Raw genomic sequence first — 22,541 nt, 5'->3', positions numbered from 1 at the left:
GGACCGACGTCCAGCTATTCGTCTGTCCAACCTAGAGTCCGCTTTTAAGAGTGTAAGAGTGTGCAAACAGTTGGTAAAAAAGAATGAGTTATAGTTCGGTGGTAATAACAAAAATGAAAGCCGACACTCAAACACACACGATCCTATAAACCGAGACAAAATCGACTACATTAGCGATTGTTCCTTTTGTTGTGGAGGTGCCCGAATCGGCGCTAAGTGTTGCAGGGCTGGCGTGTGACACGTGTACACAGTTCCCTCCCACGCACTGTGTGTGTGTGTGTGTGTGTGTGTGTGTGTGTGTGTGTGTGTGTGTGTGTGTGTGTGTGTGTGTGTGTGTGTGTGTGCGAGGAAGTCCGTGGATTGGTTAATTTGGACAAATCAGCCTGGTCATAGCTCTGGGCGTGGCTACTAGGTATTCAGACGTCACAATGCCCAGGAAGAACATGAGAAATCTCCAACGAGGCGTTTTGGGAAGGTCTTTTCTGTGTTCGAGTTTTACAGGGTGTACTTTGAGGGTTTTTGACTCTGCAGACCGTTTACATGCACAAAAACACACAAGGGGACAGGTAATAACCGGAAAAGCATAACATGTGTCCTTTAAGTAATTTCTATCACCAGGACACTTCCTCTATTCATAACAAATATTATGGCAATTATGTTTTGTATATCCACTTTTCTAAAATGGTGTATTTGGTTATGCAAATGAGGCATAATGTCATGCTAACCTTTGGTGAATTTATGAGAAATGTAGTCGCAGATACAAATAGTAAAATAATCATTAGCATATTTTCTGGAGGTTTTCTTTCCCCATGTCTGAAATCAGAAAATACTGACTGAAATTTGTTTAGTGCATGATGAAACGCTGTTCTTGCTTGTAGTTTCTCACCTAAATCTGCTAGAGGCTACACATTGAATATGCCAATGCACCCACTCCCCTTCACATTATGAGAGTTCAGTCATTAAAATCCAAACGAAACAATGGGAAGGTGATCATTATACAACAGCCAAGCTATTTTTTTCGAGGTAATTTAAAGTTGAACACAAACAGCCTGAGTACAGCGTCAGAGTTCAAACTGCACATTCATTATCTTCCAAGTCTCAGCAGCAGAGAAAAACTGCTTGATGCATCACTGTTTAATTTCTCAACAGATTTCTGAGGCAGTCAGCTATGGCAGTTTGTCTTCAAAGGGCTTTAACTGCGTGTGTGTTAGTCACTCAATTAAACCCCTGTTGGAAAGGGAATTAAACTACAGGTCTGGGAACGTGACGCACTGTGAGGCTTGCTCACTCACACAAAATGAGTTTCTTTCGCAGTTGATTAAGGGCATCACAAAGCATGAGCAAGGCATACTGAAACATTTTACAAAAGGCTGTAACTCATCCTTCAGATGCTTTTCCATTGAAAAACACCAAGTGAAGTTGCTTCTCCATGTTGATAAATTGTGACTTGTTGCTCTTTTTTCCATTTATTTGGAGTTCAATCCTCTAAGGGCTCTTGCTCCTTTAACGCCTCCTCTCTCAAATGCCCAATTTGGTGGCCTCACTTATCTGGCAGCACAGAACTAGAACTTGAGTGAGGGAATTGTGCAGGGTTTAGGGGGGGACAAGACAAAACAAATCACTCCTAACAAATCCTCAGTCTGATTCTCAAGGGCCAGAGGGATCGTCTGAGTCCTGAGGGGAAATCAGAGAGTCATTTGGCCGAGTGTCTCCTTGCATTAGCGCCTGCATTGCTGGCCGAAGGGAGGCTCCGGGGCCAGACAGAGGGACCCAACGCAGCCCCGCTTCCTGTGTGCGGCGGGGCCAGGCGGGACAGGGTGTCTCTGCTGCCTCACTTTAAGCTGATCCTCCGTCTGTGGCCTGCACTTAACACTGCAGATAACACAGGCTTTATAGCACGGGGCTGGTGACAGACAGGAACAAACTGCCAGGCCGCTACTGAAGGCAGAGGAGAAGATTGGACCTGGGGTTCAGGGTGAAACACTTTCTAATGATGGGACCCCCAAAAGCAGCCGTACGCGTCCCATTGGGTAGTCTGACAGCCAGGGGGGGTTTGGTGGCACTATGGCTTCAGAGTACCCACTGAAGGAGATGATGAGGGCTATCAGACAGGCCGGCTAGGGAAGGTTCAGCTCTCTGGATGTCTGCAGGGTTCAAAGGACTAGAACTATATAGCGCCTCGTACAGTACATCCAAGAGAGAGCCGTAACACATCTGGCTTGTTTTTATTTTAACAATCAATTCAGGTCTTACTCTCAGAAAACATGTTGCTTATGATGGTTTTCATGTACGTAGTGTTGCCTTTTAGTCTGACGTCCATAACCATAAAGCCAATTTTAGCCATCGTATTTTGCAGATCCAAAATAAAAGAATGGAGAAAAATCACAATGGGAAATATAACATATGCAGCTCATTTGAAGGAATGGTCATTCGTACATCAATTACTTTTTCCAGTGTTTCCTTCGAATAATGGCGGGAAATTTTTTTTTTTATACCCATGTATTCACGATGAACGAAAGACCAAAACACATATAAAAGTAAAGTAAAGGAATTAAAGTAAAACTTCATCAAAATGTCCATTCAACAACTCACATAAGGTGTGCGGTATAACTTCACAAAGAAAATGCATTTTTGCTCAAACCTTAGTTGTGTGAGAGGGAACAGATGTTTTAGTGTTGCTGTTTTTAAACGATTCCCACTAAAATTCATCAAAACTTTTCAATTTCTGAATTCTTTGTAGGAACAAGAGAAGATCAAAATGTCCTTCATAAATTCAAGAGAACACTGGGTGAGTAAGTGATGTAAAAACGTTCATATTGGGGTGAAGTATTCCTGTAATTAAATATCGGGTTGTTTGTGTCTGCAGTTTGACACAACATGAAGTCTATATCAGAACCCAAAATATGTGATTTTACACATACAGTATATCACATATATTAGGAAATCAACATTTAGCTCAACAAGTTCTGATAACAGACTCAAGAGACTGAAAGTATAACAACAAATGTTAACTCAAATTGTCTCAGATTTATTATTGATACAGTAATAAAGTATATTGCACAGGAAGTCCTGACCACCCTTGACAGCCCCCTCAGAAAAGCAAAGAATAAAATAAAAACAATAAGCATAGGGTGCCTGTGTTTACAATTGTAAAATGACTCTAAATTCACTCCATACTTTGTTGTTTTTTTTACCCCTAAATGAAGAATACACTCCTTGGTATAAAATCTGTTCCGTTATTTATTGGAAAATAATTACAGAGCACACTGAATAACTTTACGGTGTGGGTCATAACGTGATAATACACTTTTCTAGATGGCAACCGCTGTATTGGTGAAGCAAAGGACCCCCTGCCAAGTTTGATCATACATTTGCTAAAGCATCCCCCCAAAGTTTACTGAAAAAACACAACTGCCTTTAAAATGTAATAGGCATACATCCCAAACACTTGTCATGAGCATTGCCTGACCGGAGGTAAGTGAGTGACTGAGGATATTAGTTGTGCAGGTATTTTATTTTTGACCGATGTCCACATTATCAGTTAATATTTACTTCCTGTTAAATTCCTGAAGAGTTCTTGACTGAAAATACCACACCCATAATCTTCAAACGCAACAAGGACCCAAATCCTTAAAATAAGTTGACTTCCACACCACACATTTAAAAATAAAATATAATCAGTTTTGCCATCAGGTGTTACATTAACACCAGTTAGCCTCCCTGTGCTTTTACTGCATTAGCTGTTGTATAGTCCAAGTATCTGGGGTACTCAGGAATATCCAGTGTGGGATATGTCCATGAGCAGTTTACAGGGCATAAGACTGAGTCACATTGGCACCACCGGTCTATAAATACAATTCAGACCGGGTTTGGGCAGGCAAACGTCTCAAACTAGGCAAAAAGCAGCATCGACATGTCTCCTCTCTGTAAGGCCTGACATGCCACGGTTGGCTTTAGTGCAGTTATCTGGTGACTTTGACCTGCTTTAAGATTGTTTACACTGCTTTACATGAAATACACTGATTTGTAAACATTTACCGTGGAGGTCAGTGTTATCCAATCCTGATGTTTGGGACCAAACAGGCTGCAGGGTTTCATTCTGACCAGCTATCAGAGGCTGACTACAGATTACATGTAACCCTCAGAGCAAGCAGAAAACACAGGTTCAAGAACAGCATGACTGAAGGGCACTGTGTGTGGTAACAGTTCCGATTCACTCCAAAAATAAACTGGCAGCATAAATGTTACTATTTTGCCTATATATTCATAGTCACCAAGTCATTCATTTCAATGCATGCTGTACTGTTTATTTTTCCTTATTTATAAGATTCAAAAGGATGAGTCTGGTGATATTCTTTATCTTTCAACACACAAAAAGGCCAAAACCAACAATTAATTATGTAAACTTTTTGTGTAAAATTACTTTCCAAAGGCTGATAGATTTTCCATAGAAATTAACATGGCCAGTTAACTTTGTCAATCTTAAATACACCCTTCTGATGCCTTAGTACTTGCAAGGGCACCAAATCCTCAACTTAAAGGAGTCCTTACATTTTGTTATTTACAACTGTTTGAGTACAACTGTTAAAACAACATTACCCAGCTGCTTGAGGAAATACATTAATTCCAAGTTGGTGCCTTTGAGTAAAAAACAAGCAGCACATGTGGCAGGGTGGAGTTGAAACACGTCGTACACTTAGGGCGTAAGGATTGATTCGTTTGGTCTTTTTATGGGATTTGTACCTACATCAAAAACATAGAATATCACCAACCTTATCCTTTAGTGAATCAAGATAAAAGCTTTAAAAGAAGACCACCACCAACAATCCTGTGTTTTCAAAGTTTTGATCTAAAATGTATAATTAGAATAAAACACACAATGTGAATAAACATCCCAAACTTAAGCTTTTCCGAGTCAATAAGCCCTTTTTGTGTCGATATCATCCGCTTGGGTTTAGCTAGGCTCATCATCGTATACTAACACATGTGCACCACTGTACTGTGATTAAACAGGTCAAGAGCAGAGGATTGTTTATAAGAGGGACAACTACATTATGCATATTGGTGATCGTCTCCCTCCAAACAAAAGAAAAACAGAAGCAGGTGGGCTAGGATTATGTGTAGACGGGACCACATGCTTACACACATACACAGTATATATTTGCATCATGATTCCCTTCTACATTTGGCACTGAAAAACAAACTGCAGGGTGAGTCACACTCTTCCACATTTCTTGGAAGAATGGCCACTAATGCAAACTTCCCTGTGTAAAGGCTTTTTTTTTTGTCTGGGGGAAAGAGGATGCCTAATGTTTGAAAAGTCTTAGAGACTCAATGATACATGCTATCGAGGGAGGTAGATGGACTTGATTGTTTTACAAGGCAGATAGAGGGCTTGCTTCAGATGCCCTGAAATCACCTTTGAGACAATTAAAGCAGAAAGGTTCGTTATGACCAAGCTTCAAGGTGTACAAGCTCATCACCATCTTAGTCTCTTTATATGTGGAGCAGAAGGTTCCCCTTTTTGTCTCCTAGGGGAGATCTTTTAACATCAGGACGACAACCTCAACCAAGAGGTGAGCTGTGAAGTTCTTGTCACTTCCTGTGCTCAGGATTAGAAGTCTAGGATTATCATAGGCTGATTGGATTTCTAGAGAAGCTAGAAAGAAGACAAACACAGGTGACAAGAATTCCTATCACACCTAACCAGTCTCTCAAAGGTTCAAAATATCCTTTGCCCGCTCACGGTGTCAAATGTATCTCAAGCAGAATAGTTTGGTCAGTCAAGAGCTTTTCACTTGGAGAATGGGGGAAATTCATCCCATACAGATTCAAATTCTACAAAAAACAGTCCGTCGGAGCTCAGGTGATTAGGAAGATAAAAGCTCAAGAGTCCGGAAACACAGTCCTGGTTCTGCTTCACATTCAGGCGGTGTCAGCCGTGGGAGGAGAGGATGGGCCTGCTGATGTTGCTGTTGGTCGTCATGGCAGCCAGTTCCCACCTGGAGAGAACAACAGGAACACTCAGAGGTGAGAAGCTACCTCCACATACTGGGTCTAGAGCTCATTCAGATGGCAGTGGCATTATCAAACCCTTACTGTGATATATCAACATGTACTATTGTTGATGAAACACACCCAAATGTAGTCAAATAAATACTTTACCAATATATCTTGTAGTGTTTATGAACAAAAAAGCAGAGACAAAGTAGCATAGCATCTTTGTATTTTCTTTTTTTGGCAATGACAACAGGGTTTGGAATGAGGTGGCATTCTTGCTTGATTGAAATGTCCAAAATCTGATAACTGAAACATATTAAAAGTTTCCTTTTAATAAGATAGTAATAAAATGCCAAGACGTTTAATTAACTACATCTTGACTTTAAAAAAATGGATGAGGTGGTTTAAATATGTTAAAAACTAACAAGGACATTTGACACATGACTTGTATAAAGAAACATTGTTGGTTTTAGTTGTGGTCTAGTTTCTCTTCATCAGTCTATACTGTAGAAACATACACATAGAAACATGCATTTTGGATTGTAATATTGCAATAGGATAGTTATTGAGTAGTCTATGTGGGTTATTGTGTGCTGTTGTCTTTATTGGGGGGATGCTAAAACAGAAGGGCTCGGAGGCAAACACAACACATATTTGAGTCCTTTCCACTTTCTAATGGATCAGGAACAATTATAACACTTGTGCTAAAGTGCATACCTGTAACTATGGTGACCAAATGATCTTGCATAAAAAAAAGCTATTTTTATTCAGATCAGGGAATTGCAGGTTCATTTGTGAAAGCACCCTCAAGTATTCAGGAAGGCTAAAGGCTCCAGTATACTCCAAACTAATCTCACTCATATGGATTGCTGTCGATAATGACACAGGTTTTTATAAACATTAATGTTGGAGTGTTTAGTCCTCGTCCATCCTGAGGCTTATATTAACTTCAACCATCAATGACAGTCAATCAAGCAACAGTGTGAAATTTGCTCTCCCCCCCCCGCCCCCCGTTTGTTGGAGTGAAGGGCTACGATGTGGACGTGGATGAGGGAAGGGCCCGCGGTAACACGAGAGCAGGGAGCAGGGGCCGAAAGCAGGGTCTACTGCTGACCTGCTGACAGGTCAGAGGTTGAGCTGCAGATTGTTATCACTGGCTCTGGTTTCACACTCACTCCCTCTCAATTGCTTTGTTCGTTTTTGTTTTGTGCGCGTGTGTGTTTGAGAGGGGAGATTGGCACTGGAGCTGGAGATGCCAGCGAGGGGCAAAGGGAGTTAACCAGAGTCCTGTGACCCCACAGAAAAACTCTCTACGGGTTACAAACACAACTGCAAAGAGGGGAGTGTGCAAGGTGGCAGTGACAGAGAGAGGGATGAGGAGCTAAGAGGAGGAATTAGTATCAAGTTCCATGGGGTTCATGTAGAAGAAAAGCTCAAATGGTTCAGATGCATGTCTAATAAGTCTGTAGATTAAGGTTATTAAGTTGCATACAATGGAATGATTGTGTGAGTATCAAGAGACATTTTACTGATGTAAATAAAGGAAATTGAAGAGATAAACATGTTTTCTGTGATTATAGTCACAGTCAGTCGCAAACTTCTGAGTCTCTCTCGCAGGTTATGTGTCAAATAAATCTAACATGTCAATGTGAGTGGAAAATGATATATTATTAAATGGTAATACTTGTTTCTTTGGGCAGAAATGTTTATCTTATTCTTTTTTATTTTACACCTGCTTTTCAGTTGCAAGCAGGTACGAAATTTGCTTAATTTAATATTTTGTTAAGTGAGAAAAACACAAATCGAGTCAAAAACCAAAAGGTTGCTTACCATTTTGAAACCACATTAGGTGACAAACATTTTGTCAGCTGGATTTGGGATATTAGGATGGACAAAAAGGTTTTTCCTTTAACATTTAAGGTCATTAATGTCAGATTCTTTTATACATGCTATTAGTTGGAGGAAGATATAATAATATACAAATTGTACACTTAGGGACTTGAAGTAAAGTCAGACAAAAGCCTGAGTAAAAGTTACCACTGGGTAAATGAAGCATAATGAGTCATAATTTGCCTCTATGAAAAACAGCCTCATTATTTAGAGAAACAGATGGGGGGCAAAAAAGGATGGGCATATAATACAAACAGCATGGATAACAATAAGTCAGTTCTGTGACCAAATGGCGCTAATGTTAGAGAAGAGGATGCTCTGCTGACCTGATATCATGTGGGAGTCCTGAATGCTCCAGACTGTACTGAATAACAGCTATTTTGCATAACGTCTTCAAATTGGGTTCTGAAAAGAAAAGAGAGCATGAGTCATGGACTGATCACAGACACTAATCATATTCAGAATATACATTTGAGCTGTGGGAATTCAAAATGGATCAAGGCAGGTCAGATCTAAGAACATGGAGATGAAAGGGCTTTGATTTCCTCTCCGTGGTGTAAAGATTACCATGTTCCTGTTTCTACCATACCCCAGAAAAACAGCTGAAACAGACAATGCCGTTTGATAAGGACATTAATGCCGGTATTAAAGCATCATATTACAAACTTCCTCTTGGTTATTATCAGCGTCATGGCTGCTCCACCATATGTTCAGTGGTAAAGTGTGAAGGCACACGCGACTGGCACGTGGAGGCGTGTGCCACAGGGGATGCCACCGGGTACTGCCAGCCCCAACCGGGCCCTGTGTAAACCCACCTACACACACTGTGTCACCACAGCATCACAGGCTACCCCAGTGCAGACAGGAAATGGCTATATTTGGTAGTGCAGGAGACGGAAGTGGCCCATGAGATAACAGGCAGGGCCAAGGCCAGGCATACAGGGCTGGGTGAGAAATGAAGCAGTGATGTAACAAGGTTCTAAAACGTGTGGAGGAAAGTGGAGGATAGCTTATTTACTGACTATTCCATATTGCTGAAAATACTTTATCAACAATAGCAATCTGGGTTCGCTTGAGTATTTGCATCTGTAAGATTACACACCTTCTTAAAAGGCTAACTTGTGTTTCAACCAATTTTCTATATTTTTATGTCAAAGTGAGAACCACTTTTGAAGTGTGTATTTAAGAAAACACTGCAAATGACTTCTGCAAAACTGTCTGCAAAATGATCAATTAAGGCAATTCCACACCATTCATTTGAAGTGCTTGTTTTTGCTACCGACAGGCTTAGATTGGTGAAATAAGTGTATGACAACGTTATGAAAGGGACTCTACAGACAATAAAAATGTTTTCCTTAACCTTTAGCTTGATCAGGTTTGTTTGTTTTTGTGTAATGTGACTTGTTCCCACAAGATAACAGAGGAAACGAGAGTGAAGATTGGAGAGAAGAGTGTTGGTGTGATGGAGTTAGATGTGTTGGAGCATAGTTTAGTTTCATGAAAAGGACCAATTCCCAAAAATGTTGTCCTCATTAGTCACGTTGGCATACAAAAAACCAGGTAGAAAAAAGGGGGAGTTACCCTTTGAATTAGCTGAAAATACTTACAATACCTACTTGGGGGTGTTTAAAGGGATGTATCAATCAGATCTGAAAGTTTACACACAATAAGCCAAGAAGACAGATATGGATAATGGCGAGGATACTTACTGAAGTCTAAGATATACAGGTCTGAATGATCCATGAGGTTAAATTCATCCCCCATTCCTTGCTCTGGACAGGGGCTGTAAAGACAATAAAGAATAGTTGTTTTAATTTACAAGTCGTCAAAGCTTTAAACCTGTCCAAGAGGACAACAGTAACTCTTAAACTTCCTGTCTGTTATCATGAGCCCGAGCCACACAACTTGCCAAGGTTGTATTAGCTACTTAAGTGTTTAATGGGGCAACTTTATTGCTTTTTCACCTCAAATCATTCCGTGAATTCCCAATATTTAGTTACCAGCAGACTCCCAATGTCATCCACCCACATAAGATTTTGATCACAGCGTTTCATAATCAGGGAGCCACAGATTATTCTCAATGCTGTTAACACAGTGCTCTGCTCTTCTTTATCATGGGCTGGTATGATTTAAGCCCACAGGAAGTGGAGCGCTGCAGTGAGACGGCAGGCTGGCCCGCGCTGATAGTCCCTCAGACCTGTGCAGCCGTTGATATCACTACACATCTGTTTCCTGCCAGAGCTAATCACACACACACCTGCCACACACCTGGTGCACCACAGCTATAGCTGTGTCACAACTCTCTTTTTAAACTATTTTAGTTAGGACTAATCAATTAACTGAAATGCAAGGGTAAGTATTTGGGAGCATACTGTATGAAAAAAGCTGAAATGGAGCAAAATGCTAAGGAGGATTTATCCCCACATCCAGTACATTACATTGCTTCATCATATATCCACAGTGCTCAAGAGACATTTCTAGATTAGTGGATAAAAAAGCACTTTAGAGTTTTACACTACCCAAAGGACAGCTTCTTCCAGACAGGTGCCTTCACCAAGCAGGTTATAAATATCTATCATGGAGAATGGAATTTGGTTGCAGGGTTTGGTGTTTAACAAAAGCTTTGCAAGATGCTTTCTGCTACGCATGGATCGGCTAATGACACAGCTAGAGTACTGTTGAAGCAATGGAGCAGAAAATACTTGTTTTTAATAGCTTGGGATACAATCTTTGAAACTTCCCCTTTACTTCAATCTCTTTCCATTTCTCACTCTTGCCCCAAACTATTCTCTTGTTGAACACAAAGTACTTTCTCCTCCAGTGACTCCCCGCTCATCAATCTCTATTCCTCTCTCCCGCTGTCTTCTCCATCGCGTCTCCCTTTGCTGCGTGTTCAGGATGTTGTAAGGGTTTTACGTTGCTAATCTTCCCTAAACAAACATAGTAGTGGCTTAAAGCGGCCAGGAGAGGTGCGGAGCACGAGCGCAGTCGTCCCAGGGGGCCAGCTGGGGAAGTCATTACGCCCCCAGCCCCCCAGGAGGTGATCCACCCGGGCTTAAAGCATGGGTCTTTATCAGAAAACCCTCAACCACCTTCCCATCATCATTGGTCACTGTCCACTCCTGGACCTGCCGTTAATTAGTGTGCTGATTCAAATGGTAGTTTCCAATTCTAATTACTAAACCAAGAGAATGAGCACTAATGTACCTCACAATCAAACTGCAGCTATAAGAACAATTGATAGATTGCTACAAAAGCCTTGTATTTATTCAACTTAATTAAACGTTTATTAAATGTTAATAAACCATCTTTGTGAATTAAGTCTGAAATGTCATGAGGAAAAATGTAAAAGAAAATAATTTCCCAAATTGGGATCAATAAAGTAAACATCTATCTATCTATCTATCTATCTATCTATCACACACCAAGTAAACAGTTGCCTGATAGATGCCATCATTATGCATTAATGGCCACCAATTGCCATATATGTCATAATTGGCTCCTTTTAGACCTTTTCAACTGCTCTCAAATTCATCTTGTTGAATGTTATGACCTTACTATTTTTGTATGAAATGGGTTTTACATTTGGTCCAAATCCCAAATATTCACTGCCTCATTGTGAAAAGTCAAAGATTGCCACCTCATTTAAAAAAGGAAATATGTATTGGTTGCATTAGACTCTGCATAACTGGAACTGACAACAGCAGGCTGTCCCCTTAACAGGAGTAATGAAAAGTAACATCTCTATCTAAAGAGCCCACTGTAGTAGCTGTCAACTACTGTGCGAGGGTGCAGGGCTTGGATGCTGACGCGTGAAAAGGTGCAGATAAGAGGACGCTTGAGTAGAGAGCAACAAGGGAGATCAAGATTGCATTCCCCTTGGAAGAAGCTTTCTCGCATGCTCATGGATGATGTCGGCCTGGGTGTGAAATTTGGCAGAACATTAGGGAATGTTAATGCTTTATTGGTCACCGCAAAAAAAAAGGAAGAGCCTGGATCATAGAGGCAGAGGAAAGGGAGGGAAAAGAGGTGTCTGATGAACTGGTGTTTGGAAGCGGGAAAGTCACAATGTACGACTTTATGTGGCATCCTGGTGTTTCACGGCTCACTTTGTTACTCGATCAGCAAAGTATCGCTATGTGTGAAAGTGCTCCTCCCCCTACCGTGGTTTCCAGTCTGAATGAGGCCTGAGTGATGCCGCTCCCCCGCTAAGAAAAACACTGGTTGCTATTTCAAACAACACTCAATGAGGGTGTCTAATCACCCAATTGCTAGTCTTTTCTAGCAATGCACTGCCTGCTCCACCTCATTATCTCCTCAACCTAAGTCTCAAAACGGTAGAATAAAGAGCTCAACTACAGTCCTAAAACTAATGAAGGAACAACACAGATCCTGGGAACACTCCACGTTGTCTCAAGTGTCCAGGAATTTAATTGCCTACAAATTCAGCAACAAGAAAAAGATTGAGGGTTCAGCAACACCAAGGCTAAACACTATATCTGGAAACCGTCCTGTCGTAGGAGTGTTTTCAGTGGCTCCATTGGTCATATCCTCATTCTTTACGTGCATCCCTTTCCTACCTAACTCTGGTCCCTCAGAAGCATCAGCTAACAGGAACTCATCGGACACTACAACTTCCTGCAGAGCACCTTATCAGGAACACCAGACATCAAATCTAATTATTTCAGCACCACTTTGGTTCTGAGTGAAAACATTGGGAACAGGAAGTGAAATGGCAGGAAACTAAAAAAACAGCTATTTGTAAATGACCAAATAAATCAAATATAAAGAATATTATAAGATTGTGGCTAGTCTGTTGCAACACTGTTCTGATATTGTAGGAGGAATACATATCTCTTTTCAAAAGGGTTAGAGCATTCATTTAAAGATATAGCTATGTGCCTAATAACACACTACCAAGCTGTTATTAGAAAGTGTTTAATGATACAGTGCAAGTCGCCAAGATTATTTGGTAATCATTTTTCCTTAAAAGTGTTAGTCAAAGTATTTTTATTAAATAATTACTGATAGTATCTGATGGGCGTTTGCTAGACTGTGAAGAATCGAAACAGACCTCGCCACAGTTTGGGAATGAAACTTTCGTAAACGTATCCAATAGACTTGGTTATCACGATCGATAGATTCCCGTCCATTTCTCCTGCCTTAATCTCGACTGTCTCACCTCGTCTTACCGAGTTATCTGTGCCCCCTCCCGGGCAGTGGCTGGACAGTGGATTAAGAGCTGCAGTTGCCCAGACCTAAGCCCCATGCAGAGGGTGAGACACAAACTACAGCTGGCTCCCAGAGGGAGACGCCTGGCTTCAGATTAGACAGAGGAGATGCCAGCCGCTGGTGAAGCATCTCAAAGGGCAGCCCCTGTAGACTAAATGTATTTGGACTTGGTGGTGGTATTGGATAGGAAAGTCTGATCCTGTAAATCTCAAGCAAATGTAGTCCCTTTTATCAGAACAGGTTGTTATCAACCTAGCTGCCTATAAAAATAAGGGAGAGGACATTTATTTTTGCAGGACCTTGAACACAGCTGGTTAATATACAGGGGAAACTTGAAAGCTTTTCTATAGCTGGGGGATTCATTTCGGGAAAACAAGGTACTTCCTCTATAGCCCCCATCCTCACCTGCAGCTTAAGACTACAGTCAAGGTCAGCCACGTAATAGCAGACACTCACAATAGGAAATACTCACAGTAAATGTACACTACAAACCACAGTTTTAGTACTGTTCCATCAGAGTAGCTCAGTAGTAAGCTACTCCAGGCCAGTGGTTATCTCTTTATATCCTGCTCTTTTACAAGTGTTTCTTGTCATGTTAGTTGATATATTGTCTCTCACTAACAAAAGGCTTTCAAAAAAGTATATTCCACTGCCAAGAAGGGTTGTTTAAACATGACTTGCCAAGTGTGAACGATAGCCTCCTATTCTGTAGGTGGGTGTCGTTTTTTACTTTGTCTACACAGCATGGCATTGTTCCACAGAGGGGACCTAAAACCACCATGAGACGTTTTATTTGCGATGACTGTAGTAAATCACATGTCAAACTACTACTATTTAGACATTTGAATGAATGTGGACAGCAGCCACACAAAGCGGCACCTATGCAGGCTGTTTATTTGAGCTGCAGTGTAACACTCAACCCTATGACACCTCAACGTATACAGGCTGTTAGTGGGTTAAAGAGGGTTAAGATGCAGATGAAATACTATCATGAGCTTGTCTTTGAAGAGTAAATCACAGTGTTGCTGCGCTGCCCAAAAGTCCTGTCCCGACACGTGCGGGATGCCCTGTATCCTGTTGGGGTCACCTCCACTGTTTGACAGGTTTTATCTCGAGCACCGAGCGCAAACACACACTTGCATACAGACAATTAATAAAGGAAACTTCTGCAGCCTAGCCTTTGACACTAAAGGCCAAACGGCAAGATGTGTGTGGCATCATAATCTATGGTGTGTTGATAGCCGTGTGTCCATGGAGCCGGCTTCCATTGTAGCAGATCTGAAGACGATATAGGGCGCAGGAAGAGCAGCCATAATGATATTTATATCGAGAATGAATGAAAATCCGAAACAGGGGTTTTTGTGCAATGTCTTGCATGAAAATAACGTGTTTCAGAATGAGCCCTGCCTCAGTGCCATGTTGTGTTGAGTCTAACATTTGAACCTTCAGGTTCAACAATGATAACAAGCCACACTTTAACCGGCTGGACTATCATAACACCAGCCCTTTCAGTCATTGATAAGGTGCAAAATAGCCATGCATGTGATATCGAGGCACCAGGCTTTTGACCTTGCTGAACTACTAAACAAAATCACTGGACTCTGAAGGAGTTCTGCAGGGCTCAACAACTTGCTGTTTTGAAATGACCAGTTGAATTCCACACAGATTAAATATCACGGTGAGATTCTGGTGGATTAAACAAGTGGTTTTTGGGTGGGATGTTTTGGCTACCAGTGAGATTAACTGCTATGTAATCAGAGCATTTAGCAGCCACACACTCTCCTTACCTGAAAACTATATGGAGGCAGGACAACTGACAAATTAAACCCATTTGAGTTTTATATTCCTTACAAACAAGATTTTAAGTTTAACACCTATGATTAAGTAGTGTCAGCAACAGACAGAAGCATAAGAAAAGGGGACTCAATAGTATAAATGTTGTCAGATGTCATGTTTCCATCTTAACTAAATATACAGAGCGACAGAACATATTTAGAGCTTGCAGACGAACGCAAGCATGTGTGTGTGTGTAAAACGTACTGACGTCAGCTGAACAACAGGAGCTGTGAGTCATTAAGTCATGTGAATCTATTGCAAAGGGAACTGCAAACACACACATGGCACGCTTCATGGGAAGTAAGACATCTCAGCAGTTGCACACCATTTGAATTTTTGGATTCTGAGCAAGGGGAAGTGAAATGTGGGCATTGAGATATTTTAAGAATATGGAGAGATGCCAAAAACACAATGCATTGGGACAAACATTGGGAAAATCAGGCAGTTAGGAAGCAGACTGCAGCTGTGCCTGAATTGAAAATATATAAGAACATAAACTGATATTTATAAGAAGCACCTGAAACTAGAGCCCCTCAATATAATGTCTTTGAAGCCAGTGTCAGCTATTTCAAAACTGGGTACAGAGGCCTCTGATTGGCTGCATTTTAGATGTTAAGAACAATTATATTATAATAGTCATTTGCAAGACAACACAGAGTCATGTAAGTGGGCCTGTAGTCAGTGCTACAGTCAATTCTATTTCTTTTTGTGAAGTTAATTACCAATGGAGTGTGACACAATATTATCAGTTTTTATTAACAATTGTTCTTTAGCATATGGTATGCAGCTATCTAAAGAAAGCACTGCAGTTATAACACTTGCCAGCAGGTTGGACAAATGTTGAAAATGAAGCAGCTGTATTTTTTGTTGCCTTTTTTGCAGAATTGCAGGTCTGAGATAATGACCTTGTTTCTTCCGTTATTAGATTACATAATGGTCAAAGACCTTACCTGGGCCTGCCTCGGCACAGTGATGACATCAATGAAACTCATTCAAGGCCTTTGGCCACTTTGACGTTGTTCGAGCGAAACTGACAGACACACTGCTCCCTGCTTCTCACAGTGAAAGGCAATTAAAACCCTTTTGAACAACACTCCTCATGAGCAGTCCACACACAAGGTGCTGAAGGGCTAAAATGTCCCTTCTACAGACAGCTAACTAGTGCGTGTTCCACTCACACATTAAGAAGAAAAGAGCAAGCTCTCACAAACAGATTATTTTAATTAGTCATCAATTACAGATGGCAGGGAGAAATAAATCCCTGTCACAGCAAAACATATTATAAAAATATAATGAAAAGATGATTAATACATATTTCCATGTCCAAGTAGATCAAGAACCAGTCCCAGATTTCCCTTCACAGATTCCAAGCTGTCCGCTCCCAGCATGCCAATCTGTCCTGTCCTTATTCACATCCTGCCCTGCGTAGGATGCCCTGTTCCTAAGCTTCAAATGTTTCCCGATTTAGCCCAACCAGGGCTTGTTGTAAGCATTTATACACAGAGTGTGACGAATGCCAACGATGACCACATACACTCTGCAGGAGATTTATAATCTTTGTGGCACTGTTTTTATATGCAAGTCAACATTAGCAGGTGAGAAAAAAGCCCCAAACGTAGAGGGTTTTAGCAGAGTATGCTGATTTTGTGCGTAGGTGAAGGCCAGTGCAGGTGGAGTCAGTCATGCGCGGGTCGTCCTTCGTGGGGCAGCGAGCAGGTCTCAGTAAATGAGTGTAGCAGAGGCGCAGAGGGTATATCAAATTGCACTCGGTGAGAAAGAATGCTCCCAAAGGTCATAAATCAGAGTTGGGGCAAGATTCCGCGCCCTTCTGCAGCTCAGCAGGCCTGTTTACACTGACGTAAGTGGCACTCAGAAGACTGCCACTAATGCCAAGCCCATCATTCACACACACAAATTAATTTACCCTAAAAGAAAAGGAAGTCTCTGTACCCTAAAAACAATATCATGCATTTAATCCAGCTGAATGACAGCTCAATTAGTGCCAAAATAAGGAAAAACTATCTTTACATTAGATTTCAATCATCTAAATCCAAGCATATTAGAGGCGGGAGAATGACAACTATATTGTAATGGTTTTGTTTACTCTAGTGTATTTCTATTCATTAGGACATTTATCCCAATGTTGATGTTTGTTTTACGAATGTGTTAACACTGCTCTGTTATTGTCTGGTCCAAAGTGTAATCCCTTTGAAAGCAGCGGGCTCGTGGACTTAATAGTTTTAGTGTCCTTGACTAAAGTAATAAATTATTCCTAAACAAATTCCTGCAGGGCAAATAAATATCATAAACTGGGAATACGTATCAACAGCAGGGTTCTGTCTTGGATCAATATGAAAGGACAACTAACCCAGGAAAACAAGTTGTGGACCATAAATTTGAAAAACAATTTCCTTTGGCAGGCCTACCACAATGAGACGCCTCGCAAGAAAACACAAGCAAGGTGTCCAGCAAATCATTCATGGCGGCATGTGCAAGCATTTATCAGCGGCATTGAGACAGACACCAATAACTTACCAGCCCTATTAACGGCCCTTGTGTTGTTAAGTCATTGACAAATAAACACAGCAAAGGCTTGTTTTAAACCCATTGTTCACACTACATCGGAGAGAAAACTATCCTTCTTTAGAATAATATCAGAAATGAAAGAACACCAAGTTAACAGACACTTTCTTAGTTAAACAATAGAGTGTGATAGGAAGCTGGTCGCAGTCTGTTTGTGTGTTTTAGCATGTGTGTGCACGTGCTTTTGGGGGTTCCTGTGTATAAGAGGCTTAAGTGTGCTCATGTAAACACCAAACGTGTAGTGCTGCTCAGGAGAAGCCTGTGTGGCCGGTTCGCTCGGCGTCTGCCAGGATCATGCTGTAATTTCTACAGTAACAGGAAACAACATCTTTGCAGACTTAGAACAGCTGAGAAACACAGTGCTCCACTTTACAAATAACACAAACAAACCAAAGTTCTCCAATGTAGAGATACTCTGTGTTCATTCGTGAATGTTACACATTTAATTGGACCTATTTCTCCAGGGGGAAAAAAAGAAATCCAGCATGAACTTTTTAAACAGGATGTTGGAGATACTGAGTGGAGTTTGATTCCTCCCTCTGCTCAGCCAGCACCCTCCATCATCCCAGTGACACTCCCTTTCCAGCCCCAGCCCTGTCTGCTCCCAACAGGAAATCATAACTCCTTAGAATCCATCCTGGACTTATCCCAGCGAGAATCCAAACAACACACTTCAGTCAAAAATAAGTGTCTTCTAAAGCCCTCGATTTCTTAAGAAAACCTTTCTTCCTCAGTTCTATATCTATAACTGACTTTTGAATCCTTACATTTAGAGGCATTTTGTTTATTTGAATTGTAATGACTCATTTCAATAGGAGAGCAGCCTTTAACAATATATCTGCTGGAGTGTAATAGCAGGTTCATGAACTAAATTTTTCAACTTTTTCAGACTCAAACTTACAGTCCATATTTTACACCTTAGCATTAATTGCTAGATGTTTATAATGCAAATAAATGGTTAAATATCCAACTGTTAACATGTATGAATAATTCTGACTATGTATGGTATTTCTTGCCGTATCATTAACAGACGATTGAAGCTAGTTACCGTAGCTCATACAAATCCATCATTACATGTAGTGGTCAGTCTTGGAAAACAATGGCTTATGATTGCTGCCTCCCCAATGTTGTAGATGCCAAACAGTTTACATCTAGCTTTCGCTTCTCATTTGTAAATCTTCTGCTACCCAGGCTTTATATATTTGCAGAAAGTTGGATGACCCTCCACGGACAAACATCTTGCGCTTGGAGCGCTAACTCGCAGGCTGGGATGTTCAGACACACACGATTGCTCTTGCGTTGCTTTCGGCATCATCAACCTTGCTCTTATCTGTGATCTTTAACTAATTGGTCAACTTTAATGCTGCTCAATATTAAAAACACTCAATTTATTGTTAGAAATTCAGAAAAGGGCAACTGTCTGGAAACACAAAAATGTTTCCATTATCTCACATTCTTTCGATAATTAATGACCAAAATCTAATCGCATACTTTTCTATACTGCATTAAGCCTGACTTTGAAGATATCCTTAGAATGTTGAGTGACACTTTATCTTTTGCCTAATTATCACTTTATTCAGTTAAATAAACAGTATATAAGTAGAAAACAATCTTTTTAATTTTTTTTTATTAGGCTGCTAGTCGAGGAATCAAGATTACACTCGTGTATTAGGCTGTGCTGCTCCCCATGATGTGGTGGAGCAGTAGGAGAACACATGGAGCAGCAGCCAGAGGCCTTGAGGACTCCAGGGCCTGCAGACGTAGTGGGGCTGAGAGGACTCTTATCCTCAGCCTCCTGATCACCACTATCAGGGGGTCCCAGTGGGGTTTGCCTGATAACACAGCATTGCTGATAACAGTAGCCCAGGTCTCGTTCCTCTACGGAACATGCTAATGCCGTTAGCTCCCTCATTACTCCACCGGCTACTGGCCTATCAGAAGCCAGTCACCAGTCCAGTTGCACCATAACATCTACGATCCCCCGGCAATCACTACTGTCTTACATCCAACAAGGGACTCATCAGACTGCTGTCTACCGGAGCCAGACCCTCCGTATTTAAGAGAGGAGAGTTTGTATCCACTAACACAACATGCTGTTTGTCTTGAAAGCCTGTGCTTCATAACAATTATAATCACTAACAATAAAGAGTTAGGAGTATATCAATTTAATTGTGTGTAAAGACATTAGTTGCCAACAATTTGCATCTTTCGTCAATCTTTAATCTTATTAGACAGCTTTTCATTCTTTATCTATGAACTATTGAGCTATTCCTTTATCTGTCAGAGACAGCGTATCCTAATAGAATGGCGGTATTTCAATATTGTTATAAATCTTAAGCAACATGTCTCTAAAAAACTAGGAGCTTATTCAATATGCTGGCTTTAGTGTCCATATCATTTCTCAGAGTCTGGCATTTTCTTTGAAGCAGTAAAAGTGGGAATCCAGGCAAATATATCTTGCAAAAAATACTGTCATGACAAGTGGTTGTTGTCAACAAGTATGTAGACAAACAAGTAAAGTTTTAGGGAAGTAGTAGTAGTGTTTTCAAAGTTGGAGCATCAATGTGGTGTCTCCTAATAAGTGGTTTGACATGTTAGCTTTATTCCTATCGGAGACAGTTGCATTTTTGCATCATCCTCCTGCTCCTAAATAGTCTACAAAGACTCAAATCCCAACAAAAGAACACATGCTCCATCTTCACAACTAAAACATTGTTATCAAAACAAACACCATGGTTCATCTTTTAGTCAAAGGGCATCAAACCTTTGATCTTTTGGAAATATTCTACAGACAGACAGATTTGTATTAATAAGAAGCTGAAAGCATACAGCACATATTGAATAGTGTCAGCACCTTTCTGCACTCAGCACCTTTCTGCATTCAGCTGTGTGGCACTGCTGTCTTTAGAAGGAAACAATAGCTCAACTCACAGAGGCTTATTATCAAGTGATGTCAGATTACGCTTCAATTATGCACTCCCTTGGTACATTGATAAGCAAGAAACAATTGGATATTTGAACACTGAACTTCAACTGAATTTCAACAGAGGGATATATGATTGCTAAATCAAATTATAATTGTTTAACCACTCAAACTAATAAGGGTGTTTTTAAGATATCCGTTATGCGCAATACATTTAGCTGTGTATGTTTGTGCATTGCTGCATATATGTAACTTTGGGCCCTGGTACATATAGATCTGAATTGTACTTAATTCAGGGTACAGTGTAATCGGGGTTAAAATTAAGATACATTTGACTTTGTAAAATGTAGTCATTTGTTTTTTAATGTTTTGCAACTTCCTGTCAATATAAGGAAATTCGTAAATCGTCCCTCACCTGGTTCCTCCGAAGAGGATGATTCGGTCTCCAACCATACAACAGCACTGCCGTCTCCGTGGACACGGGCCTTTCCCCTTGGGTTCTATTTTATTCCAAGAAACGGTTTCTGTAGTTTGTACACACAAGAAAGGAATTAAGTTGACAATATTTAGACACTATGACGTAAAAAGAAGACAGAAGGTGGAGGCTATCAGTAAAGCTTCAGATTACATCCCTGCTCTGAATAGCTACAAAGAGGGATCTTTAGCAGAACAAATGTTGATCTGTGGGCTACTTCATAGCAGTAATACAAACTCTCAGACACTTACATACATACAAGTACAACAGCTTCCCATTGTGCCTGCAGTTCATTCAGATGTACGCTTTATGTAACGAAAACAAGGCCCAAAGGTAAGGGAATGAAAGGGAGCAACAAAACCTTAATTTGAATATAAAACTTTACATTTCAGAAATAGAAACAATCCTCTCTCCTGCTTTGCAGAAGTGTAGTATGACGGTGAAGATCTTTTAGGTGCTCCATATAAGGATGAAATGTTAAGTCTCTCACTCTAAGAGCCAACAGCATCATTGCATCTCTATAGCAACAACAGGCACTTCACACTGTGTTGAATAATTAGGACTATAATTGAGGTGCTGCCATCTAGTGGACTGCAGAGGACAGGTTTAAGTGGTTAACAGCAGTGCACCAAGTCCAAGACTAACTGGACACAAAAGATCATACCTTGTATTTCCCCTATGAAAACGGTGTTATAACAGGTAAGATCAGTATGGCTAATTTCATGATACACAATTGGTGACGTAAAATATTTCACTAGAAATTGCCACAGGCATGAGCAACGCATTGGACTTCCATCTACTTAAGGTGTTGTATTCTAACTTTTCTTTTGTATCATACACCATACAAGACACCATATTGATGCAGAATACATTGCAGGTTTGCCGACAGCTTTGTTTGGAACAAGTGCGCAAGGTTTCTCCCAGAAAACACTTAAACTTACTTGAGAATCAATATGGACAAATATGTAAGAGCAGACAAAGACTCCAGACTCTGAGTGATTGCGTGTTATAGTTTTCTATTGCGTGTTTCTAGTAAAAAGACAGGGCGGGAAAGGGAACAGCCAGCTACTAAGATAAGATTTAGCCTGATGCAATGAGGCACTGTTTACAATGATCTCAACAGAGGGAGGAGGAAAGTGTAGACCCTCCAGAAAAACTTGATTCTGCGATCGCAGAATTTACCGCATAATCAGCAAAATGGCGCAGATTTTTAAAAGGCCGCATATTTATCAAAAGGCCGCATAATCCCCGCATTTTTCCACACAAAGTTGAGGGAAAAAAAAGTTAACTCATCTTGACGTGACGTCATCAGCTCGCGCATCACAGAATGTAAACAACACTGTATAGAGTGAACGTGTGGAGCTCACACGATAGAGAAAACACCAAGATGAAAAAATCTAATCCATCTCATTTACCGACGAACATTTCTACTAAAGACCGGGCAAAAAGTGGGGGGAAACTATTCTGCACCCCGTGCAACTGTGTGTTGGAGCATAAGAGAAAATCGACGTTGACGACCCACTTTGATTCATCCAAACATTCGAAAATGCTTTCTGCTGCTGCGGACAAGAAAGCCAAACAACTCACGTTCATCAGGCATCA

At 40.8% G+C, this 22,541-nt stretch overlaps 1 protein-coding gene across 1 annotated transcript in view; it reads right to left on the bottom strand.

Moving 5' to 3' along the window:
- Positions 1–3,007: 3,007 nt before the first annotated feature.
- klhdc3 (kelch domain containing 3) overlaps positions 3,008–22,541 on the bottom strand; it is a 28,795-nt gene continuing 9,261 nt past the window's right edge. Inside the window, exons 8-11 of the mRNA XM_010789485.1 lie at positions 20,880–20,988; positions 9,600–9,673; positions 8,217–8,295; positions 3,008–6,002 (exon numbers count right to left, since the gene is read on the bottom strand). Of these exons, the coding sequence (XP_010787787.1) occupies positions 5,936–6,002; positions 8,217–8,295; positions 9,600–9,673; positions 20,880–20,988 (329 nt within the window). The 3' untranslated portion in view covers positions 3,008–5,935. The remainder of the gene's footprint in view (positions 6,003–8,216; positions 8,296–9,599; positions 9,674–20,879; positions 20,989–22,541) is intronic.

The sequence above is a fragment of the Notothenia coriiceps genome, unplaced genomic scaffold, assembly GCF_000735185.1.
Source record: "Notothenia coriiceps isolate Sejong01 unplaced genomic scaffold, NC01 NC01_scaffold00032942, whole genome shotgun sequence".
NCBI classification, from domain to species: Eukaryota; Metazoa; Chordata; class Actinopteri; order Perciformes; family Nototheniidae; genus Notothenia; species Notothenia coriiceps.
The sequence above is the reverse complement of the archived record's forward strand: the minus strand, read 5'-3'. Positions and strand labels throughout refer to the sequence as shown.